This window comes from Aquila chrysaetos, chromosome 17 (genome assembly GCF_900496995.4).
Source record: "Aquila chrysaetos chrysaetos chromosome 17, bAquChr1.4, whole genome shotgun sequence".
Classification (NCBI taxonomy): Eukaryota; Metazoa; Chordata; class Aves; order Accipitriformes; family Accipitridae; genus Aquila; species Aquila chrysaetos.
The window spans coordinates 11,700,592-11,726,960 of NC_044020.1; the positions used below are offsets into that span (position 1 = coordinate 11,700,592).

At 38.2% G+C, this 26,369-nt stretch overlaps 1 protein-coding gene across 4 annotated transcripts in view; it reads left to right on the plus strand.

Annotated features, from left to right (window-relative positions):
* IPO8 (importin 8) overlaps window positions 1-19,777 on the plus strand; it is a 48,129-nt gene extending 28,352 nt beyond the window's left edge. For 3 of the 4 annotated variants that reach the window (XM_030041299.2, XM_030041300.2, XM_041118248.1), the window contains 10 exons: window positions 188-313; window positions 2,111-2,177; window positions 2,880-3,005; window positions 3,503-3,600; window positions 4,621-4,716; window positions 6,187-6,407; window positions 13,451-13,656; window positions 15,131-15,373; window positions 16,053-16,169; window positions 16,874-19,777. In XM_030041299.2, the coding sequence (XP_029897159.1) occupies window positions 188-313; window positions 2,111-2,177; window positions 2,880-3,005; window positions 3,503-3,600; window positions 4,621-4,716; window positions 6,187-6,407; window positions 13,451-13,656; window positions 15,131-15,373; window positions 16,053-16,169; window positions 16,874-16,971 (1,398 nt within the window). In that variant the 3' untranslated portion in view covers window positions 16,972-19,777. Of the gene's footprint in view, window positions 1-187; window positions 314-2,110; window positions 2,178-2,879; window positions 3,006-3,502; window positions 3,601-4,620; window positions 4,717-6,186; window positions 6,408-13,450; window positions 13,711-15,130; window positions 15,374-16,052; window positions 16,170-16,873 lie in introns of those variants that run through there. The other variant, XM_030041301.2, reaches the window with a different exon arrangement.
* Window positions 19,778-26,369: the final 6,592 nt, after the last annotated feature.

Below are 26,369 nucleotides of genomic sequence, written 5' to 3' on the forward strand. Positions count from 1 at the left end.
TTCTCAAAAAAAGAGAAGTTCTTAATTTTCTATATTTCCCTTTCAAAAGTAAGGAGCATATTTTTCAACGCTGACAGCTCTTACAGATAAGTCATTGCTGCTGTTGCATTAGCTGTCTTGGTTTTGCATGAGAAATTAGAAATGTGAGTTTGCTCTTGAATGTCAAGTTGGTTGGTTTTTTTCATAGGCTGAAATATTTGGTAAAGTACTTCAGAGTGAAGAATATGAGGAAGTAGAGGACAAAACGGTTATGGCCATGGGCATCTTGCACACAATTGACACTATCCTGACAGTTGTGGAAGATCACAAAGAGGTGAGATTTTCTTTTATACATCTTTTCTCCTGCTCTTCTGTCATGCCTTTCATTCATGACAACAAGCACTTCTGTATGTTGCATTACTTGAGTTGACACGCATGTGCATTTACTATAGCAGGATGGTGGATTAGTACCAAGTGATTTCTGACAAATTTGAATTTAAAGCCCAGTTTACTTTTGTGATTTCTTAATTGTTTAGCCCTCAACTTTGAGGGGAATTTATATCCTGAGGGTAAAATCCTTAGCCTTTATTCTGGTAAACACTTCATTGGATAATTGTATTACAGACTGTTGAAATAGATTTTAGGGAGAAATATTTTGTGTAAGGCTGATTTTTTACAACGATGACTCATATTTTGTTGTTTACCCAGCAATTTCTTGGATAGAATTCCTAGGAATTGGTCTCCCAGTTGTGGTGTGATGCAAGTCTGCATTTCACATAATCAGGGGAGAGATTCTTTCTGCTTATACCACCTGGGCTGACTGAGGTAGGAAGCAATTCAGTGACTGACCAGAGAGGCAAAGTCAGTCAGTAACTTTAAGCTCATTTGGCATAAAAGTGCTTTGTCCTAGATTGTTTTGCTTCCTTGATGTACAGTGAGAATGTTTCATTGCAAGTGTGAAATCTTTTTATGAAGCTTCTAATTTTAAAAATACATTCATTAAAATACTAATTATTTTCCTGTAAGACCACTGTGTTCCTTTGGGTTTCAAAACATCTTTCATTCCTTTACAAGAACGTCTTGCATCTTTTGAGAGCTAAAATGAAATCTGGTAGCTAAGCTGAGCATCAGGAACGATAGTCTGAAGTGGATCTTCAGGTTTTAGCCTAGGAAAACCTTTGGGGTTGGGGTATTTTTGGTATAAACTTAGCAGCTTGTTTTTCTGTTGTGTGAAGCACAAACTAAAATACTGTGCAGAGTGCTCTTCATCTCAGGATCTTTAATAATTTTACAAGTGATATAAGTGATATAGAAATGATGTATGAGGCTGAAAACTCCTTAGAAATTCTTTTCCTTTTCACCATTAAGTATGGAGAGAGTTTAGGGGATAACTTTTGAGTCAAGTGTCTGAAGGTAAGTGGATGAATCTGTGGTCACATACTTAAACTCTTTGCTAGAACAAGCCCAGAAAGCCTGACATCCTGCAAGATCATGTCTGTAATGAATGACCTATGGTAAAAACATGAAATGTCTGTATTTGATGGTTTTAATTAGGTTTATATTGTGGCCATATAGTTCTCCTTGTAATTTCGTGTAATTCATAAATGTAGTCTCACTGTCCAACATGGCAAGGCTGAATCCTGACTTCAGCATAGTTGTATGCTCCCAATTTCTGCATGGGTTCCTCTTGCTGAACCTACTCTGGGCAGCTCTCCATAGACCTTAGGCAAAAGCATCTCTTCCTTTCTTCCTTTTAACCCATTCTACTTCAAAGATTTTGGACAGAGGCTTTATCTCAAACACTTTGAGTACAGTGTTACTTTATATCCAGACAGGACAACTGATACAGGTTTTTATAGGATCTATAGAATAACCATAAAATAAGATTTTTTTTAAAATAAGGAAAAATGCTGTAAGTGACAAGTTTTAAAGCAATACTGTTTATTGAAAATTTCAGTACTTACATCAGTGAGACGTTATTCCATAATATTGTGATCGTTATTGCAGCATTTAAAAAGTGATAAAAACCTTTTTTCTTTGAAGAACTTCTCAAACTGAATTAGTCAAATACATTGATTAAATTACTGTATTTCTGAGTTTTTAAATAAACTGCTTTATGTTTTTATTTCAGATAACTCAACAGCTGGAGAGCATTTGCTTACAGATCATTGGCCTCGTTTTGCAGAAACATGTTATAGGTATGTTTCAGAGATAATTTTTAGAAAAACATTACAAGTTTCTGCCTAAAAAATTAAGAAATTGATTATTGCAAACAATACTATCTTCCTGAACAGAACTTCATCTTTTTTTGTGTATGTGCTTCTTTAAAGAAAAGAAGACATTAATTTTCAGTTATGATTTGTTTCCCCTGATCTCCTTTTGTACATTAGTCAGGCTGACTACTGTGTTTTGGAGGTGAGACTCAAAAGCAGAAGATGCAGTTCTGGTTATAGTTCTAGCTAGCTGTGTTAAAGGACAACATCTACAACTACATTAGTATTTTATGGACATGGTCTGCAATTAAATGACTGCTTTATCAGTACCCTGCAGTAAAGAGCTACACAGTTTTGTGATAAGGTGTTCAAGAAAAAGCAAATGTTGAGAAAATAAAAATGTTTTTCAGTAAATCATTTAGAAGCAATGTCTCTGATGTGCTGGTAAGATATTTTTCTGGTGTGTATTTATAATGAAAAACTATGCATATTGTTGTAACTGTAGCCAACATAAGGCCCATCTAAGAGTCTTTTCCAATTTGTATTATTTTTCTACGTGTTGATTTAGTTACTAATTGCAGTCTTCTAGTTGTTATACGACTTGGGGCTTGGTTTCAGATTTCAAGGTATTTGAAAGCTAAACTTATTTTTTAAAGCACCCTACTTCAGATTGTTTCTCCTTTCCAGAGTTTTATGAAGAAATTCTTTCCTTGGCCTACAGCTTGACATGCCAGATGATTTCACCTCAAATGTGGCAGCTTTTAGGTGTTCTATATGAGGTTTTCCAGCAGGATTGCTTTGAGTACTTTGCAGGTATGTTCACTTCTATTCTATTGATGTTTCCACTGTTTAGGGATTCATCTCTAAAACCCACCTTAATAAAGGTCGGTTCCATTTAGTGTCTTGGTTTAAAATGATCCTGTATTTGAGTCATGCCCTGACTGTCTGTTTAGTGTGGGAGTGTAACAGGAGCATATTTAAGTAGGAGAAACATGTTCAAATCTGTCAGTGTGATCAGTTATTGTAGGAGGTCCTGAACTCAAAGAAAGCTGAAATACACAAAGTTAATGTGAAACTGCAAATTAATTAATTAAAATGTAGTCCTATTCTATTTCCCCTTCTGAGAATGCACCCTGCATGGTGCACTTTATGAAGAATTCTGCTAGAATAGACTTTTGCAGAGTTTGGATTTCCAACCATATCCAAGAATCTGTGCTAATGAATTCCATTATAGGTCTACAAGCTCACTGGTTAGCACTTGCATGGATTAGTTTGTAATTTTTTTCCTTTTTGCTCTCCCTGTTCTGCAGATATGATGCCTCTATTGCATAATTATGTGACCATTGACACTGATACTTTACTGTCTAACCCAAAGCATTTAGAAATCATTTATGCTATGTGTAAAAAGGTAAGGCTTCTGATTCTTACTGTTGCTTTTATCACTGGTACTTAACAATCAGATTAGCAGAGTGACCTGAACATGCCAGGTGGTGGCCGGTCATTTCAGAACAAAATGAAATTTGGTGTCATCTCAGTTCTGAGTACACATAGCACCTTCACACTTTTTAAGTGACATGCTTTTTAAACAGTTACATGCACAAATCTGTGTGGGAGAAAGTTGCTGTTTGTCTTGACTCTCTTCGATGAACAGCTATTTTGGTAAGTAGAGGAATTAATGAAGCCTGATTTTCGTGTGTTGTGTACCTAGCGATTGGATTCTTTAGTTGTCAGCTAAGGTGCAAACTCATTTGAAGTTCTTCCTACATTTACAATGTTTCTCTTTTATGCTGATTCTCTCATGTATAATAAAGTGTGAGACCACACTGCAGCCTTTCTCTGATTTTGGGCATTATAGAGTGTTACGCATCTAGCTACCTGCTTATTTTTAAGAAACTTATAGAAATTGAATGTGTTTGAGAATTCTGCTTCTTTGTCAGGTTTGATTGACACTGAATGTAGGGTTGAAATGTACTGAGAAGAAGCAGTCAGTTTCACATGTATATGCATATATATAGAGTGATTACGTACATACAACTAGCCTAGAGATAGGACTTCACTTTGTCAGACTGTTAATCTGCCAGTGTCTATTAGAATTGAAGTAAAAAACCAGGAACAGAATGTGGAAAACATCAATGATTCATACAAGTAACATTTCCTTTAAAAAAGGGAAAGCGATGACATATAAAGAATACTAACATTCATAAAGAACTATACCAATTTCTTCTAAATTCTTAAATTAATCTTTAGCCACTTATTGTTGTTTATGTCCTGTAGAGATGATTTTTATGTGTCTTAATTCCTCACAAAATACAGCATGAACAGATATGTATATGGCATGTAGAGGCTTTTTGATGTGTGCAGGTACAGGAGCACTTGCTTTCAGAGTTGTCAGTGATTAATACTGATAAATTGTCATTCTGGTTGTTAGGTATTAACAGGAGATGCAGGAGAAGATGCAGAGTGCCATGCAGCCAAACTCCTAGAAGTAATTGTTCTTCAATGCAAAGGACGGGGTATTGACCAGGTGATATATATTGAACAAGTTTTCTCTTTTATTGGTTTCCAGTGATACGTGTATGATTCCTGAGAAAAGCAGTTGGAATTAGAGAATTTGAGGAAAACGTAAAGTGTAGGAGTGGGGAGAAATACAGAAAGAAGTAAATGAGCTCCGGAGAGTTTGTAATGTTGGGGTTTTTTCTTTTTTTTTTTTTTTTTTTTTTTTTTGAGATTAGAGGGCATGACTGGAAAATGAATATAGGCTGAATAAGAAGGATATAGTATGATATGCAGGATTGTCTTTTTTTGCTTTCTCCTAATAGAATTTCCCTTTTGATGCAAAACACACATTGTTAAAACTATTGTGGCTGAGAGGTTAAGCTGTACATATCCAACTACTGAAGTTGTTTCAAACAATGTGAACTTGGTCCTTTTTAATATTTCTAATTACTCAGTGCATTTGGAAATGAAGAATTTTTAGTGTGGCTGGATTGTGATTGCTGGGAAAAACATAAACACAATTTTCCTGAGTTTCTTAGAGCATGGTCTTAGATAGTAGTCTTTTTCCTATGAAGGGCTAAATTCTGTTCTCATGTTTTACATAACGCTCCAGCCTAAATTACTTTAACATATCATATTTGATGTTGCCACAGTACAATGCATGGACTTCAGTGATAAATTTTCAGTTAATTTCACTGAAACCAATATAACTTTACTAATGTGAATCTGAAGTCATTGAAGATAAAAATGTTCCCTGAAAGATTTTATTTTTAAAAGAAATCTGGAAGGGATTAAAGTGAATTGTATGCATTTGCATTGATGTAAGTATGTGGTGGAAGGCTTAATTGCACTCCACAACTCTGTGAATTAAAATGTTTGCACACTGAACTGAAACTCATAAACTAAAACATTCGTAATGCTTCACAGATTATTATAAAGCATAAACCTGCCCACTGAAATATTTGTAGATGTTTATTTAATTGTGTAGAAATTTGTGCATACTTACTTTTATCTGAATAAACTCACCCATTTCAAACTTTTAGAGGAAATTTAACATCACTTTACATTTATTAGGCAAAACTTCTTTTTCTTGCAGGTTTAGGTAATTTCATTTTTAATGCCTGTTAGTTTTGAAATTGCTGGATATCTTTATGCAAAGATAAGAATGTCTTTGAGTTCTTTTCTAAACCTTTTATACACACTAGAACAAATTCCACCAAATGGCCCCAAATATTCTTGTCTGTGCTGAGAATAACATTGGCAATTTTTAGCTCAGAGAATAGCTGTTTTGGGGAAGATTTATAAGCATGTAATCAGAGGCTTAAAATGCTTTTATACTAGGAATTGAATAGAATGCTTTCCCAGGTTGTACCTGGACTTCAGTTAACTCTGGAGATCAATTCTGATAAAAGTTTTTTAAACTTTCATATAATCTGGCAACATGTATAATGCCGGTTTGTTGTTTTTTTTTTCCTCTTCTTCTCCTTTATATGCCCAGTGTATTCCACTCTTTGTGGAGGCTGTTCTGGAGCGATTAACTAGAGGAGTTAAAACAAGCGAGCTTCGTACCATGTGTCTTCAGGTTGCCATAGCTGCACTCTACTACAATCCTGACCTACTTCTGCACACTTTAGAGAACATCAGATTTCCACACAATCCTGAGCCCATTACTGCGCAGTTCATAAACCAGTGGATGAATGACACAGACTGTTTTCTTGGGCAAGTATTGTCTTTTTTTCTTTTAAAAGTCCATGGTTTTGATTTTTTTGTTCACTTCTGTTTGTATCCCTAGTCATGTTGATGAAAGAGTTCTCATTCCTTGGTTAGTCTAAATAACAGTAATCCACACCAGGTCTAATTGCTGCGATGCCAGTAAAGGTGACCTATGTCCATGTAACTTTTCCAGGTCTGTTGAGCTACGTGCTGAATTTTCTGTGTTGTGAGGATACAATGGTACAATGCATATCATATTTCAGAATTCTTTTAAGTTCCTTAATCACAAACTGTCTGCTTCTCCGAGATGGTCCAGCATGCATTAAGGGTAATATTCAGAGCTGATCAACAGGATTTCAGTGAGATGTTAACTTTTTTTCTGAAACACTGTATACATATTTTCTGTTCTGTATTTTATAAAGTATTTTGAACTGCTCCATTTAATGTTAAAAAACCATTATTGTGTCCAATGAATCCCACACTCTGATTTTAATCCCTGCAAATTGTTCGTGATCAACTTGCATATTTATCGTTATGCCATTGATGTACTGACTGTTTAGCATACTCCTGAATTTAAACTTCATCCCGACCTCCCTTGAACATGTGTGTACACTGCAGGAGCATGCACTTGGGCAGGAGCTGAACATTTGTAAAGTAAATGAAGGTGGACAAAGCCTGTCATCACATAGCTAAGCATGCACCTGATACTGGGTGGATGTGAAGTCCAGTGCTTGACAGTTAGTGCTTCAGCCACTCCGCTGAGATGTGGTGTCTGACTGTGAGATTCAAATCCACTTAAGGGCAAAGCAGACAGTCAGATGTAGTTAACAGCTACCTCTCACCTTCCTGCTTTGAGTTATGTTTTGTCATTGGGGGCTTACTTCTGACTACCTGTGTATGGATAGGCTTAGAACATGTCTTCTCTGTGCATAGTCTATGCCAACAGACTAAGTGAAGTGCCAGCGTGTTAGGAGTCATGCCGTGAATGAGCATGGGCCGAGACAGGCAGCACCTGACCCATGGATGCATACCTTATTTTAGGCTGTCATTCTTTTCCTACCTGTTTTTTACTGGTAGAGTCTTGTCTTTCCAGTTCTAAATAAGTCTCTATGGGGCTTCTTACAAGATGGTTTCTCCACTCCCCAGTCATCCAAATAGCTTTTCTCCATACCAATTCTTATTTGAGTTAACCTTCCCTGAACAGAATTATATGCTATCTTGGTATAGCTGCATTATTGCCTCAGTGTCCATCTTTAATTTAGAACTGTGTGGTGCATTACAGCACTGCATTACCTTTTTCATAACTGTAATAAAATAGTGACTTCCAATCAATCAATGAACAACTCGTATATTTTGCTCTCAGCATGTCCTTTGTAGTATTTTTAAAACCCATACCAAATGTACATCGTAAAAATTGTTTTCCTCCCTCCTCTGTCCTAAGTACACAGTTTAGTGGGATGAGGCTGAAAGTGCAGTAGTTTGTAGAATTGCAGCATAGACTACCTTATTTCAGGTCTGCACATTAATTCTGTCTGTTTTACTAGAATGAAAGCCACTTGGAGATACAAGAGAAATTGACTGCTTTGGTGTTTACAGTGCAGATTCCTCATTCGTGTCTGTATTTGAAGGTATTACTATAGCAGCCTCTCCTTGAAGAAAAAAAAAAATTAAAAATACTAAATTAAACAGTTAAAAAGTGGGGAAAAAAATCTCTTACCATTATAACAAAACCAGACCGTTCATAGGATCACAAGGATTCTGACTTCTACCTGCTGTGTATACAAACTGTCTACAGTACATCCTGTATCTTAACACAAATGCACATCTTAGCAATTAGAGGGGTTACTTGACAAAGAAGGCATAAAGGACCCAATGTCCCTCATTTCTTTTGGAGTGCCAGTGACTGAAAAATGGCATCTCTAAGTGTACCTCTCCAATGCCTTGTGGTAATATTATTGTTAATTACTAAATTATTTTTATATCTACTGACTTTAGAAAAGAGCAAGGCATTTTAGGATTTCTGTGTACCGATTTTTTTTTTTTTTTTATGGCTGGACCAAATTTCCTGAGATTCAGCTCTTTGTGCTGTCATTTTTTCTACTGTGTATCAAATGCTGAACGCATACAGAGACAGTAGGAAAGAAGGTACTCCCTGCAGGTGGTAAACTTGTAATTCCTTTTTTAAGAGAAATAAAAAATGAAAGAGATTTATAGCCTTAAAAAGTTCATCCTGGAGCATTCAGTGAGAAACTAGTCAGATCCAGAGGGGAAAAATGCTGTAGATCTGACTAGACTCCAACCTCAGGTACTCTTGTGAGCTACAACTTAACTTTCAGTTCTTTTGTGTTGCTTTTCAAAAAGCATCAGCTACTGCAACTACTGTTCAACTAAATTCTTCTTCAGAGCTAAGACAAAAGTTGACAAAGTCTATGAAAATGAAACACGGGGATCATGATGCTAGATTCTGCTCAGACTGCACTTGAATGGCAGCAGAAGATTAAAATATATCTCTTTGACCTGCTGCTACCAGCAGTGAAATAAATACCTGTAATATTGCTTAAATCTAAAAATGACTCTTCCTTCAGTGCTGCCTCCTCAGTATGTGGCTTCCAGGTGTAGGGCTTTTGCTATAGTACTCCTTGTCAGGTGATGTGATGTGATGTGATATAAGGGACTTCCTCCCTTTCCCTCAGGACAGCACTGCTTCTAGAAGACAATTTGTTTTAGTAAAGGTACTAAGGGTCATCATCGGAACAGCAGCCAGATATTCAGAGGCCTAACTGAACAACAAAAGGCAGAAATGCAAACAAAATCTGTCTGTCTTGAAACCCTTCCTTGGGTCCACCCCTGCAGACTTCATGTCTTCGTCAGTGAAGGCAGCAGTGGGCACCCTGATTTCTATAGTCCTTTTTCTCACCAGCCATCATTCACTGCTGCTTTGGTTTACACTTTGATTGCTTTCCAGCAAGAGGCAGTTTTAGGCTTAAATTCAAATCAGTTGGAACACTCACAGATCCTAGACAAACTGGAGAAGATCAAAATAGATCCACCTCCAGGTGTGAAGGACCAGGTGAATCTTACTGCCATTTCTTTGTCAGCCATGAAGGAAATCTGTGACTTACTGGTAACAGTAGCTCTTCAAGATGCTTTGTGCACATAAATATCTGTCATTCTGCTCCTGTGAAGTCTTAGTACTCATAGATCCTGCTCTACCAGTAGTAGGGTTATGCATGTCTGCATGGTCTCAGGCTGGAGCCAATGGTTTTTGCCAAAAGAATGCAGTATTTCTTCAGCAGCACTTGTGAACACATGAGATGGAATCCATGGGAACAATACATCTTGGAGGGGAAAAGCAGTTACGGTAAGATAAGTAACTGTTCTTCCATGTTATTAAAAATATGGAAACTATTTAAAACTGATTAGAAATTTGAAATATTAAAGATGATCCAGGCAAGGAGAGCTCAGAACTCATTGTAAGACTGTGCATAAATCCAGCATGTCATTGTGGATATTACACATTTGTGGATGTGTGCCCGTAATGCCCATGTTCCACAGTATATTACATTTATTTATTTCTAAATGTTTTCTACAATAACTTCAAACCAAAACGCCATTTGTAGAAACATTTGTTCCTTATTGTTTTCCACCTTTTCCCTGGCAGCTGAAATTTGGGTGAGACTTCTGCATGACTTAGGCTTACTCTCATCTAAAAATTCTTCTGTGGAAATTAGGGTGAAAGGAAAATCTAACTTGCTTCAAAAAAACCTCAATAAGTGGTTTTATTTTTTTAGAAGCTGAATAGGGGGATTTATTTGATAGGAGTTTAAATAGTCAGAAATCCTAGTTTTCTCAGAGGTGTATATAAAATCCTCTATAGGAAAACAGGGTTAGTTCCAACTTTGCAACTAGAAGGAAATGGCTAATTATTTGCAGTTTGTCCAGGAACTGGATTGATTTAATAGAAAGCAACTTGATCCTCACACAAAGGAGCACAGCAGACCAGTAAAGGAAAGGCTTAGTGATTTCCTTTTGAAATGCTTTCAGCTTGGTTTAAAATACAAAAGATTCTTAGATCTTTTTGTCCTTTATTGGAAAGAAGTGTATTAGCAAGAAAAGGTCCTGCAGATTATAAAGACCACACGCAGCTTGTTAAAAATAGACTTACCTAGGAGTTGTGCATTGCACTGCCATGTGTTGTATGTTTAGCACTTCAGGCTTCATATACCAGTGAGGGAGCAAGCAGAGTTCGTGATTGTTAGGGAGGACTATTGTGTGTTGCTGAGCAAATAAGTATGGATCGCGAAGCACAAATCACTGAGGAGAATCGTATCCAGGTTCCCTCGTGCAGATGGAAGAGTGCTGAAATACTGAGCCTTTTGCTAGCAAAGGAATAGTCCTGAAACCATCCTTTGCCATTACAAAAATATGTAAATGACATAAAACTCTGTTTTGCTTGTCCAGTCCTGTGGGTACTTGATACAGCTGTGGCATAGTAGAATGCTGAACTTCAGGCAAGGCAGATGCTTATCCTGCTGTTTGTCTCTGCTGGCAGGTGGAAGAAACAAGTCTCCTTCTGGCTCAGGTTCACTAAAGATGGCTTAATGCCTGGATTTCTGCTGTCCTGCTGGGCCTTCTAATAACACACATATTCTGAAGACATGTGTTCATTCTTACAACTTCTCTGGTTAGAAGCTTGAAAATGGAGCATGACAAATATGCTGTATTTTTTGGCCATTTGGGCTGCTTCCTAATGATGACTCCCTTTTAAACAGCAATGCTTGATTCTTGCACTTTTGTTTGCTATCCAGAAAACATAATTTAGTCTGAAGCTAAGCCACTAATTACTAAGATTTTTTTACATTTTACTGTGTTTCGTTTTGCAGTTGGCATTGTGTAATGGTAGCTTTTTCAAATGTATTATAAAAGGTAGTGCCAAGTGTCATTTACTACTCTGGCGCATGTACACTGAAATTGCTTCATTATACATTTGGGGCTTGAAGAAACTTCATGTCTTCCCAGTGTCAAGATGCAGGATAGAAATCTTTTGCATAGATTACAGAGCTTTGGTCAAACTTGGATGACGGTGCTGGCAGAGAGAGGAGGTAGAGAAAGTTGTTTCCTTTTGCACTTGCAGTAAGGGCAACTCTCCCAAAAAAGCTATGCTTCATTCATTGGTAGCATCATCTTTAGCTTGGATTTTGGTCTTCACAATGTTGGCATGAGAGCAAATGGCGATGAGCTTGTTTTCAACATGGATAAACTGACAGGTGTAAGGGGTTTAATTTTTTTTTGTGAAAGTAGACCCCGTTCCCCTGACTCAGTTTCCTTGGTTGATTTATGTGGCCTCTTTTGTGCCCCATTCCTTCTGAAGAGAAAGTATTGCCATTACCAGTGATGAAGGACGCTCTTCACCTACTTGCATTTTGGAACATTTTTCAACATGTAAATGGAACAGCCAAACCCAACATGACAAAGTATGTCATTTGATATGCTAGTTGACTTTGTTTTTCTTGGAAGGTCTTTTGTGATCATAATGTTAGCCATGGTCATATATAATTTATTGTTGTTGTCAACTACTCTGAGAATGGAATCGCCTCACTAAGCCCTAACAGGACTAACAACGTGGGAGGTGTAATGAAATCCCTCCAGATCCCCAGCCTTGTTTAAGCACATGTAAAGTTCAGAAAGCTGTAATAGATGATCACTTGTATTACTTAAAGAATATTATAGTTCAGTAGCATGTTATATGGGATCTTTGGTAATGAAATTGTAAGCACTTTTAAAATTGTATTTCTACAGCAATTTTTGAAGTGGTGGATTGAGCTGGCTCTTCCCCTGTAAGCTTTATTGCAGTCTGTGCACATCTTATTGGTTTCTTCTCTCTCAACTTGTATCCTCTTCATTCCAAAGTAAAACTGATTCAGTATTGGAAGTATCTACTGAGGGTCTGGAGGATGGCCATTTTCTGCCAGCTCTGGAAGTTTGCTTGGTTTCTGTAGGTCTTGCTGAAACTTCTTGCTGGAACTACTTGTCCTGCAGAAGGCTTGCACAGAAGCTGTCAGCATCAAATTGAATAGTTTGAACAAAACAAGCGCCTCTCAAACCCTTAATAGCAAAATACCATAATGATAGAGAAGAGTTGAATTCTACCAATGTTTCCAATAAAGGAGAACCAAAGAGTATCTGCAGAGGCAGTTAGAGATTTTTTCCCTGTTTTGTTTGCAAATAACTTCTATTTCTGGAAGAGAAAATCAATTCTTACTTTTAAGAGCATAGGCTCTTACCTAGTTTCCTGGCTATGGTCATATAAAAAGCTTTCTGCTACTAATTTCATTATTTTCTTTCCCTTCAATTATCTATAGTTTGTTTGTTTTACTGGAGGTCTATTTATTTGGAGGTTCCCTGTTTGAGTGTACTGCCAGTTATTCTTGATATGGTGGAATTATTTCCCTGCTTTCACTGGAGTTAGCAATGTGTCTCAAGTTAGTGTCGGAAATTGAATGTATAATACAGCCATTCTGATGGACTCTTAATAAACATGTTTAAATACAGCTAGCCCTGTAGCATTGCATAAATGCACCCTGCAATTCAGTGCATTCCTGCTTATGATTACTCTTCACTGATAGTCGTTTTGCTTATTTTAGTCCCTGCTACAGTACTGCTATCGAAGCCAAGGCAAATTCATTTTCCATCATATTTAATGATGATAATCTGTATCAAATGCTTTATTAAAGACAAGATATTCTACACAGTTATTAAATAGTATTTATTTAGCATTACAAACTTTGTATTTGGTAATCAGAAACAGTTGTTCCAGGAATTTGACCAGTGCTTGAAAGGTATTTAATTGTTATTGGAGAAGGACTTTCCAGTGGGGAACTTGCATTCAGAACAAAGGAAATAATGTGTTTAGGAGCTTTGAACATAGACTTTGAACATAGTCTCTGTGACATTGGCTTCTGTCATGTCAAGCACCAGGACTTTAATGCTGTCTACATATCCTTACAGTGAAAATCTGTTTTTTGTCTAATAAGTGTGTGTTGTTTCAGACTCCATGACAGAAAGATGTGTATAATAGGACTGAGCATCCTAATGGAATTGCAGAACCGACCGCCTGCAGTGGATGCTGTGGCTGCCCAGATTGTCCCTTCAATCCTCCTCCTCTTCCTGGGCTTAAAACAAGTTTGTGCTTCAAGAGAACTCACAGAACATGAGGATCATGCTAAAGATGAAAAACACGTTGCAGAAGATAATGGTAAAATCTCCCCTTTTCACATTGTGGATTTTGTCTGGATTTAATTTAAAGGGGGTAAGAAATTGCAGTTCATTTTTAAGACTCATTAGTCGGCTGAAAATAGCTCGGCTTACTGGGTGCTTGAAAGATCATCTTAGGAATTGATTTTTCCTCCCAAAATGTCGTCAAAATGTTTCAATGTATAACAGCTAACACTTTGTGAAAGGGTAGTATTGGTTTAAGAGTAACAATAAAACTTGCAAGTCTGCTCTTCTGGATTGCGAATGTGCTCTGTCTTCTCACATAGGCAGGAGGAGTTTGCCAGGACTGCACTGGTTATATTCTTGATTCCTGGAAAGAAGCTGTTCCTAGTACCCAACTATTTGAAAGACCTGTTTGGTTGAACTTTTAAGGAAATCCTAGCAAGTCTTCTTTGTCCAAATGGAAAGTGATTTGCAAAGTGGGGTTTGAGACAGCTGAGGTTCCTGGAGTAGACAGACCTCTTACAGCTGTGTCTGCCAGACGAGAAAAAACATCAAAGAATACCTTGTGGAGGGAATAGTGGGGAGTGAATTTTACACAGCGTTGCAGGCAGATATGTGTGGCTGTATTTGACTTGGAACAGGAGATAGATGGTTTGAGGTCTGAAAATTAGATTGGATGTAAGCAGATTATGTAATCCACTCAAATTTCACACATGATTGTTCTGTAATGGAATTACAGAATTCTTCTCAATGCATAGGAATATAGTATAGAAGCAGCACAGTAATTTTCAAATCTCTGTCCTGTGATTCAGACCCCGCTTGTTGCAGATATAGTCATCTTTATTCTTTCTAAACCATTAACACAGGAAAAGCAGGTTTGGAATTGGAGGGGGATTTTTTTTTTTATCTTGATCATAAGCCAGAAATATTTTTCCTTAAGTAAGAAATAGCAGTGTTTAGAATTGCATGTTGAAGTTGCATTTAATTCAGGATGTAACAGTTGTTTCATAAGCAGAATGAAAGGTAAAGCTAAGTGAAAGATGCTATTTTAAGTTTGTTCAAATAAAGGAGCACTCTGAAGAATAGCAGGCAGACATTTGGTCTACATCTGGTTTTCTCTTTGTTTTGTGTCAACATGTGAAGTCTATGCAAGTCTCTATTTGTTCGTAATTTAAAAAGCACACTGATGGAACACTTTGTCAAAGACACATTTCTTCAAAATTTTTGGATCCTATAATTGCACAATGACTGCATAAATGAAAGAAGAAAAAAGGTGGCAGTTTCACATTCCCCAGGTGTGCTTAGAAACAAAAGTTTAACTGATCTTTAATGTAGGAAACATTTTAACAGCTTCATTTTTCCAATTCTTCTAAGATTTTGGGGGAAGGGTGTTAACAGAGGGTCCCCTTTCCAGCCAAAACCTAAATTTATTAATTGTTCTTCTTTCATAAGTCATTGTTTCCTTATACTTTTTAAACTTTGTTTTACAAAACACATCAATGCTATTGCAGAAGAGATACCGAGTGATGAGGAGGAGACAAATGAAGTGAGCCAGGCGATGCAAGAGAACCATGGTGGAGGAGGAGGAGGAGGAGGCGGTGGTGGAGGAGGTGGAGAGGAGGAGGATGAAGACGATGATGATGATGACTGGGATGAAGATGCATTGGAAGAGACTGCTCTTGAAGGGTTCAGCACACCTCTTGACCTTGAAAATGGTGTTGATGAATACCAGTTTTTTACACAAGCACTTTTAGGTATATGCTGGCTATTTGGCAGAATGACATAACATGATGAAATAGTTCAGAGATGTTTATGATCATCACCAGGTGAAAACCTTGTCTTTGTTAGAAGTAATAATTTAGATTACTGAAACTAGAAAATGTGATCTTGCTTTCTAATGTTAGTCCTAAGAATTTTTGGCTTATAAGTACTGCAAAAAACAATTGGTAGCAAATACAGCCTGAGATTAATTTTCTTCGTGTTCTCTTTCAGAACTTTTCGATCACAGCCTAAATAGGTGGTACTCGGTCACTAGAGGGACTTTTATATATAGAAGTATTTGTCACTTTTTAGATTTTAAAATCATAATGGGGAAATTATTTTCTCCCTTTCCTATTTGACTAATCCTGTTGCTTTTAGTTTTGATATGAGTTTTAAATTAGAAGATTCACTTCATCATTGTCCATGAATAACGCCACACGGTTAACTTTCTGTTTCAGAAAACAGAGGATGTAATTAAGTTCCCCAAAACGGATTGCCTCTCTTACAGTGGCGATTCTGTACTAAGAAAACTGACAGGAATACTGACCCTGTTTTGCAGTGCAAATTATGTTTTAAAACCAACCAGGGATTTCGTGTGTTTCATTTTGTTCTTCTGAAATTAACTTGCAGTGTAACCTGATAGTCACTTTTCATCCATTCCTGTTCTGACAGCGGTGCAGAGCCGAGATGCAGCCTGGTACCATTCACTGACAGCACCGTTGAGTGAGGATCAGAAGAAACAGCTGCAGGAAATTTATACATTAGCAGAGCACCGGCGAAATGCTGCAGGTGGGTCACTTCTCTGGGGCCATTTTATGTGTTGCAGGGATGTTGGAACTGCATCTAATGTGTAACAGCAGAGGGACTAAATCTCCATGCTAATTAAGATTTCCTAAGAAGCATGAGTAGGATATTGCACTTACATTATCCCTTGCCTGGAAGTGTGTGTTATTTAGAGAGATTACTGTTGCTTCTAATTAATTGCCTTCTCATTGACATGTGCTGCTGTTTGAACAGGGTACGAACTAGTTTTGCACAATCTGACATTTGAAATGAAGAGCAAATTAAGGCAATATCTAGCTGTCAGCCAGGCATTTGATGAAGGTTACTATAGATTATTATGTGTTTAACAGTTTTGTAATAACTTTTTAACTGCTAATATTGTCTTCACAGTCAGTGTAAGGTTTTAGATGTTTAGGATGCTTGCGTTGTGGAAAATAAATTCAGATTTAATGAAAAAGCACACAGAATAGTGTAACAGACCGATTCTGTAAAAGATTAATTTCTCAGCTCTGTTGTAGAGGTGTGTGCGTTTATGCATTTAGAGAAAATCTGAGTGTAATTTATTACTGTCACTGCACATAGGGAATGAAATTTTGACTCAACCGAGAGTTTTTTCCACAACTTTGCATTCTTAGCTGAGCTGTATTGTCTCTGGCAAAGACGTTCTCTATAGACTATTTTTCATATCCTTTCCCTTCTTTGAATTCTAGAGACTAAGTCAATAGAACAACAAAGTGGCTACACATTTGACAACAAAGGACTGATCACAGCATTTAACTTTGTTGGAAGTACTCCTGGTGGCAACTGAAGGATCAACTACAAAGGTCAATGGGAAGGGTCTCATCATTACATTTTCTTGAAATCATCGTGACTTCTGAGTGATAGGGGAGGGTGATTTAATGCTGCTGAAGGTTTTCTGGAAAATAGCAGTGTGCTTCCCCCACCAGAATGCTCTTTCTAACCAGCTACTGTAATGTACAAATTCTTGTGGTGTTTTTATAATTTGATGGACTGAAAGGAAACATTTGTCCTCAAGGAACCTGAATGACTGGGAGGGGCCAGGCTGCATCTAATTGAGTTGCACTTCTCAGGTTTTTGCTGTGCAGAATTGATAGATTCATATGGATAACAGTGCCTTCTGTTGTACATGGATTGCCTGAACAAATGGATTTTGGAGTGCATTATAATTTTTTAAGTGTAAGGACATTTCTTGATACACTGTAAGCCTTGGTTCCATGTTTTCCAGTCACCTGCTTTTTACTACTCGGTTTAATTGTTCGTTGGTTACGTACACATTGCTGGATTCAGAATATTATCTCATCTTCCCTATTTGGTGCAGACCAAATGTGTAGAGGGAGGTGTCTGTTGGAGTTGTAAAGCATACACTGGTTACGTCAAAGGGTCTTAACAAAATTGCAGATTTTCCCTTGATGCAGTAGTCTTAAATTATTTCTCCTAGCCATGAAATCAACTCGCTTGAGTTATGATGGCACGCATGGCAGGTGGCTACCTTAAATCCACATTGATATTACCTCTTGCCTGGACAAGTGGTGTGGCCCTCGCAAGTAGATGTTCTACATGACAACTTTTTATTTCCACTATTTTTGATGAATATTGGATTTTACTTGGGATTCTATAAACGTCTTTTCTGGTTTTATTCATTCATTACCATTCCAGTGGTAGTACTGAATAATGTGGTACAAAATATTTACAATATTTTATTTATCTTAATAGAAAAAAACAGCTCCAAACTTATTTCTTCTTACTCCTACACTTTTGTGATTGAATTTCTGGTCTGCATTCCATTTGGCTGTTCTTGTCCCATGCTGAAATTTCATTATCTGCCAGATTTTTTCCTAAATTTCGAAGACTGGTTTCTCATAAACTGAAACACATATAACAAGGTGTCTGTAAATATGTTTATTTAGTGATAAACTGATAGCAGTACTAATTTGAATAGGTGCCCCTCCTTTAGATCTATTTGGATCGCAGTGGTGTGGCCAAAATAAGTAGGGGTGCTTTACAATGTGAAGTTTGGATTGGAGATAAAATGTTTAGACCAGATTTTGTCTCTATGTGTTAATTTCTTTATGACTTAAAAAATATTTACGAAGCAGTTTTAAGCACATACTGATAATGTATTTCTTTAGAGCAGTGCCCCAACTGAAAAGTCGAAGCCTTTCCCATCCGCCATCAAATTTTCAATGACTGTAGCGAATTATGGATTGCTGGCCCTACACTGTGCTGAAGCTTTCATTTTTTATATGTCAGAGTAATTATAATTCAGTCTGATATATCTGAAGCGCTCTACGCCTTGGCTTCTGGAAAAGGCCAAAGTGTCTTTGCCTGTTCCTTGCCCCATCCCCTGGAATTGTCTCAGCCTGGCAGCTGTGGGGCAGAAGGTTCCCTGCTGCTTTCCTTTTTCCTGCACTCTTGTGTCAGACTCTCTCCGGTGCTGTTCTCTGATGCTGCTTCTTCCCCCCCCTCCCCACGCCCCCCCCCCCCCCCCCCCCCCCCCCAGCAGCTGCAGAGTAAAGTTGGGCTGGTTCATGTAGGTTTTACACTGCTGCTACTCACTTAATTGCAACAGTGAAAATTTCTCACTTTTAGGTCTGTTGTACATATGGAAAACTGAGAATTCCAGGGTCTGTATTTCCAAAAGGGTACAATACATTGAGCTGCATTGGACAGGCTCTTTAAGCTCAAGCAGCAGAGGGCCGGGGCATCCTTTATTTTGAACATCAGGCCATGAAAATTTTACGTCACTTTTGCTAATTTAGGCCTGGAAGTGTATTGACTGAGACAGTAGGAAGGCATTACATCCAGTTTGTTAGTGAGTTTCTCAGAAACCATGGAAGTTTTGAAATCCTTCACAAATTTAAGAAATGGTTTTTTTAAGTTAAGGACATGGACGGCTTCTCTCTTACCTGACAAGTGAAGTATTAGGCACGCAAACCGTTTAAGCCCTTTATTATTTTATTTTAAAAAATGAGATTGTTGAGTTGGGTTTCTTTAAAAGCCCATTTGCCTTCTCTGCACTGGCATGCAGAGTAGAAGAAGGATTATTTTTTTTTCTGATAATGAGGTTGCTAGCACAGTCACAAGCTAATATTTAGGAGTTAATGTGTTCAAGGAAAAATCTGCTTTTGCATAGCATCATCTTTGTGTCACTCAGCTGAACTATGGCTGCTCCCTAGTTCTGCTTGTTGTATTCTTTTCAAATCATCTGCCAAGAAAATTTCATCCAGATGTTTCTTACAAGGGGTTTAATCAGCAGTGTGGAGTCAGGAATCTTTGTTGTCTATTTTGCAGTGGGGGTCAGAGATGTCTGAGGGGATGGCATGTAAAAAGGTTAAATGCCCTTCCCTTCCCAGGAGATTCATGAGCAAATGTTTCTATTGGCAAAAGCAAATGTTAATTATTTTATTCCTTTTTTTGAAAAGGGTTTGCATCCAAAAAGATTTATTGGGCTCTAGCCTCCACTTTAACATATGGTTCTCTTTTAACATGATCAATATCCGTTTGTACATGATCATAAATAGGTAATGGATTTTAGGGATTTCTTTCTGAGCTGTGTCCAGCTTTGTACTACATTAAAGGGAGAGTAACACAAATGTGCATTACTGTCTCACTTTGAAGCCAAGGTAATGATAGAATATCAGAGACTAGCATCGGCCAACGAAGCATGATGTATTTGCCATTGGAAGTAGAGAGAATCATGAATGTATTGTAAAGTAAAACAAAGGCTGATAACCAGTGACCTATGTTGCCCCGTGCCCGTGTTCCTAAAGTGTGAAGGTGACTTGTGTGGGCACTATGGGGGCTTTACACAGGAAATAAGCATTATGTAGGTTATAATCATAGCAAATGTTAACTTACATGATAAGCTTCTTTTTCAGATAAAATTAACTGATCCTGGGTATTGAATTGAACATGCTGTTTTGTCACTCTTTAAAGGAAAATAAGACTCACCACATGTTTTGACTGCTTCTTTTTGCTCTCTCTTTCAAAGTTGAAGTACTTGGTTTGCTTTCATTACAAAGCAAAATCTTGAATCAAAATGGCTAGCTCCAGGAAGACTGCAGAATATCAAGCTAAGGAAAAAGCTAAAAAAACCCCAACAATCCCCCCAAACCCACATATGCACAGTCTGATTGAAATAAATGTGCTTTGGGAGTGTAAGTCAAAATATGTAAAGAATGTTACACAAAATGATATTGTGAGGTTCTTTGCTTTAGGGGGAAAGGCTGCCTGTGGGGTGTCAGGGTGGCATGAAATGAACTGCTTTAGGACATGCCCTTTGCCTGTGAAGTCCAGGCAGTTTGTGACTCTGGATTCCATCGTACATTGTAGAGGAGAGAAGGTAGGACAGTAGAGGAATTTTTTTTTTTTTTTTTTTTTTAACTGTGAAGCAAGAGTATGTCTTGAGACTTTTGTGAGCCAAAGGAATTGTAGACAACATGAATGATTAACTGTCTTTTGTTTCCAGAATACTTTTCAGCCTTTTTTCTTCCCTCCTTTCCTTCCATTTGCCAACCACTATGTTATCAGATATTTCAGGTGATATTCAAAATGCCTGAAAAGGTAAAGCTTGAAGAATTTTTTTTAAAATCCTGTTGTTCTTGAAGCAATGCAACCTATCCATTGCATTTCTACCTATAGAACAACATCTCTCATTTGACGTATGCAGAACTACAAAAACCCCTTACTTGTGCCTGCAGTTTGATGAGCCTTTCTGTGATTTACTTCTTGATATGGGTACTTTGAAATCCCCACGCCTTGAACTGAAATTTGCTCAAAGGATAGGCAAAAATGGACTATGTAATGGAGTATCCAGTCCTAGTTCTGAGATATGCCCTAGTCAATCTTTTGATAATGTTTGACAGTCTGGTGGTCACTTCCTCAAGGATCTCTGTCTCCGATTGAGGACATTCTTCAAGTCCAAGAGACTCTGTATCTTTGCAAGTGGACAGAGAATCATATTTCCTTCATCGCAGCAAAGCATACAGCAGGCATGGCTATCAACTTCTTGATCTTATGAGTGAAAATAGCACTCTTTTCTCTCGGATGTCAAATCTTACCCCAAACGGATGGGATACAGTAGAGATGGATGTTCCCACTGTGTTAAAGAAAGCCAGACACTATGCCAGATACCAGAAAGACTTAGCATAAAGCCATATCGTAAAGAGGATATATGAACAGGTCAAGTTGCTTGCTTCTGACAGCTCTTCCACTGCTACTACTTCTGTAAAACCAACCAAACCAAACCAGTGTAAAATGAAAGAGAACTAAGGCAGTGCTTTTGTGCACTAGACTGGTAGAAACTTCCCTGGCCTGTGGATCTAATCCCAATACTCACTGCAAATGCACTCAGATACTTTTCAAATAGAATATGCAACATCTGTATGGATATCAGTACCCTGAATCTGACAGCCATTAATGAGAGGTAAAGACTTAGTGTGATTTTTCTCTGGCAGAAAACAGATGCATCCCTTTAACAAGTCTGGGAGCCCCTTGTCCTGGCTGACGTGCAATCACCAATGGGAGACACTCGGTGGGATTACAGCCTTTCTTAAAGATTGCCAGCATACATCCTACTAAAGGGCTACCTAAAGTGCTCCATGTCTAGGGAGCTAACTGATGAACCACTCGCTGACTAAAGAGTTTTGGGGAAGAGCAGTTCAGAGAGAATCTGCAGGCATATGTAATTGTGATGAATTGGGAAAGCATCCATTTAAATGATGAGGTAATGCATATGATAGGATCTCAGATCTGGAGTGTTCCCAGTGTTGCCCGGATCTTCCAGAGGTGCATCCAAGAACTTTGTCCCATGCATTTCTCCAGGAGGCCCAAATTTGGTGCGATGCTTTGAACTTGGGATCAGAAAGCAATTTTGATCACAAGCTGGTAGTTGTCCATATCAGAACAATGTGGTGAAAGCCGTATATTAATGCACGGATTCTGTCTTTATAGGCTGTATAGTGGTTGACAATTTTAAGAGCTTGGCTATGTGCATGGTGGGGTAGGAGATGATTCGTTGATTTCTCCAGTGCGAATACAACAGTGTCAGCTGCAGGATTCACCTGAGGTGAATGGAGAGTGGTGGTCAAGGGCTCCCTGCTGGACCATCCAGGTTTATGTTAGATGAAGTGAAATGCAAAAACTAAAAAATTACTTGACAGTTGAAGCTGTTGAGCAACAAAAATGAATGTTTTCTTGAACTGAGATTTTAATATTATGTTCAGATATGTTTTAATTTTTAGGTTTCCTGCCCTTACGCAAAATACAAAATTACTACATGGCGTGGAGGCCTGTTGATTTTTCACAGGACTGTTTACCATTGAAGGTGTTTATCCAAGAATTGTTCCTCATTTTTAGATATTTTTAACGTGTTTGTTAGTAAAGTTGCACATATCCCTCTTTCACTAATTTCCATGCACAGAGATCTTGGAAATTAACTTAACGAAAGGAAGAAGAACAGTGCTTTGAAAAGAGAAGGCTATGCATAAGCAGGTTATTTTTAGAAAACAGAAGAACTATGGCCTCTGAAGAAAATATGAAACAATAAATATTTATACAAAAGTGCATGAGGTAAAGAAGTGAACATAAGAGAGACTCCATTCTTTAATCACAGCTGTAATGTTTTTTTTCATTGCCAAACAATGTGTGAAAATTGCTTTTGATTGCATGTGCTGTTGGTAGTACGCTTAATGTAAATCACCTGGAGTGTTTTGGGGCTCAGAAAGAGACCAAAGAAGCCATGCAGATTTCTTTCGGTACTAAAAGCAAAGATATGAGCCCATGCCTGCAGTGACTAGAGGGAGACCACGATGTGCTTCGTTAGGAGATTGAATTGCAGGATCATCACCTTTGTAAGAAGCCTAAAATACTAAACTGTGGATTGTCTTTGAGGGCAGAATTGACAAATGCAAAACATGCATCGATGACCGGAAGAACTTCTTCCTAGCTTAAAGAATTCTGTACAGTGTTCTCTTAAGCTGTGCTGAATTTGCTTTAAAAATAGTAATAAATCTTACTGCTTAGGTTGAATGTTACATCTGTTGTGCATTTATATGGGAGGAATAATATTTCTTAAAAAAATGTAACATGCCACCTACCAAGGAGCCCAATCTCATTTTATAGCCTTTCTTCATACAGCCATAAAACTTATTTGCAAGAACACCCCAGAATTAATTTTAAACAAATGTGTGTTATCCAGAGTTAATATGTGCATTTGTGTAACAGTGTGTGTTTGTTAATCTCAGACTTGTGAAGGCAACTATTCACATGCACGCTTTGCCTGCAAAAGAACATAACTGACGTTTGATGTAGATAAGATTGTTATGGATCATCCAAATACAATTCTCAAAATACCAGACTAGTGAGGATAGTCATCTTGCAGTCCTGAGAGAGGGGATTGCACCAGAGCTTGGGCCAGTCTTCTGTGCATGGTATTCATAAAGAAGATAGTTTTACTAAGCCTCCACAGGACCAGAGATTAATCCTGCTGGAACTGCAAGCCTGGTATTTGCATCAGTGTGGTATTTCCCTGACGGTGAGTTGCTGAAGTAGCCTGTTTGCTAAATTGCACTGATTGACAATGCTTGCTCTTTTCTGTACGGGGCACTTCTGTGAATCCTCCACGGTATCTCCAAGAGCAGTGGTTAGTGGCCCATTTTTATAACTGGGGAGGTTGAGTTAATGTAGTTTTCCCAAAGCTGTAGCACTGTGTTGCAGCTGGCATGAGAAATTAAAATTCTGGCTCTGTAGAAGTGCCTGGGAGTTTTGCCACTGGCTCTAATGGAGCCAGGATTTTGCCCAAGAAATTTGCTAGGTCCTAGTGTTTGGATCACTGCTAATAGCTTCCAGAGAAGCTCTGCCAGAACATACTTAATTTATGAAATTGCTTAGTAACAGTGAGTTCCTCTATTGAAGTGCAATTTTAATCTGTCTAGCAGTGACATTGTTTAATTGTATCTTGTGTGGGTTGCTTGGTATGACGAGCTCTCCTGTAGAAAAATGGTTCTTGGCTAGGTGATGAATGACATCCCGATTGCTAATTCCTCTTCAGGCTTTGAAGTGAACCTGATGACGTGGGAGCAGAACTCCAGGTGACCCACAGTATCATCTATACTATGTATCAGGGTGTTGGGAAGTGTATAGCCTCTCCGCAGGTATTAACAAACATGCTGGATCGGTTGTGAAGTTGTAGGTTGTGATTGCCACTTTTAACAGACTCTAAAACGTATATTTTTTACCAAAGTAAATATATGGCTCCTATGCCGCCTTCTGCCCTCTGACAGAGCATTGATCTTCTTTTAGCTAGAATCACATTCTTAAGCTGAATTCTAACTCCAAATCTCTTAAAAGGGTAATTTCTTTTGGTCGGTCCCCATCAGGGGTGAAAGATGATCAGTGTGTGCTTTCTCTTGTTATCAGGTATGTTAAATGAATAATTTAAATAATTTAATTACCTGTTTGATTAAATCACTGGGACTTCAACCAATCCCATGCAGTTTCCTACTGAGTTTATGGTTTTTCTGGCAGAGCTCACGCTACTTGGATTTGTGTGCACATCCAGAACACTCTCCATAGTCATATAAATGAGATTCAGAGTAAAATACATCGAGAGAGTCTGGAAAGTTCATATCAGTATATGAATAATGGATGTTTTATTTTTTATTCAAGATATTGGCCTTCTATCTCTCAGCACCTTGTAGAGCAAAGTATGCAACTGCAACAAGTAAGGGTGCCTTAAGCAGCTTCAAAGTCTCCCTACTCTATTAAATATAAATAATCTGTATCGTTCTTTTTAGCATAACATACCTTGCCTTGCACCTGACTGCCTCAACAGGTTGTGCAAAGTGTGATAATGGAGCCAAATGGCTGCACCTTTTTGTAGGGATTTGCCTACAGCTGTGGGGCTGACCCTCAGACCTCAGAAGCAGTTGTGGCTGTGCTCTGGAAGAGCTATGTCTGTATGAAGAAAGCATATCCTGTGTTGTGTTTTCCTCCTGCCATAAGTATCTTTCTGGAGGATGCAGGGGGTTAAACAAAACCACAACAAGAGTAATTGGAGAATACTGCAATGCATCGGAATGTGCACTGAACAGAACCAGCTATCACCATCCATTTCTATGTATAGACCACTCAGAAATGTGTTGGCATGAAGCGAGATTAAACAGATACATGGAGTCTAGTTCCTCAGTACAACAAGGATCATAGTTCTTAAATTCTGCCAAACAGGAATCAACTCGGTTAGGGTGAACAGCATGATTAGCGCAATTTGTATTATTGTTTTGAAGAAAGACTGACGGGATCTGTGTGCATCATTGTGGGGGAAAAAAAAACCAACCTGGCCAAGGGAGAGTCCATGCACAAGAAATCCCCCGAGCATTGATTTCACCGGAAGAGCAAGCATGGAAATTGCTCCAAGGAAGAGTTACTACTCCTCATGTTCAGTTACAGAATATTTATGCCATTGTATTGTTAATCAGAAGGTTTACTATCTCATGAAGGTAGGACTAAGGTAAGGAGGTTGCTAATACTTTCCCATTGTGCTCCTCTGATCTGTAAGTACGGCTGATTTCAGAACCCAGGGCTGCCTGAGCCACCAGGCTGGAGGATCTGAAGGACTTTCCTGGCTGCCAAAGGTCATTCTGTCAAGGAGGGAGACTTCTGCACAGTCTCAGGCTGCCTTAGTTCTTGTGGTTGCTTCCCAACTGCTGCGAATGCGCATTTGATTGTTTAATGGGATTTTTCTATTACTTAGTGATTGATACTCTTCTAAAAAAATACACATACTGAAAAACCACTGCCACTGCGTGGCTGAAGTAGCAGCTATTTGTGGTTGCAAATCATGCCTGGCTGCCTGTCACAGAAGGGTGAGGCAGAGTGCTTTTGTGTTCGTCTCCCGCCTGCTCTGATTAGGCTTTGTTACCCTCTCGCTTTGCTGTCTGTTCTATAGCTTTCGGATGCAGTGGTCTTCCAGGGCATCAGGATCTTGCCTTAGATCTTCAGCTTCTGCTTTTTATAAACAAAGAAATCTCAATTAATTGTGATTCTGGATTCCTCTGTTGTCCTCTCACATATGCACCTCTTGGGGGTTTGTGGCTGTGATCTGGTGAACTAGGAAGAACTGTGGAATGACGCCGGATTTTTCTGTCCATCGATATTCCCACAAAGCATGAATTATTAATCATGAGA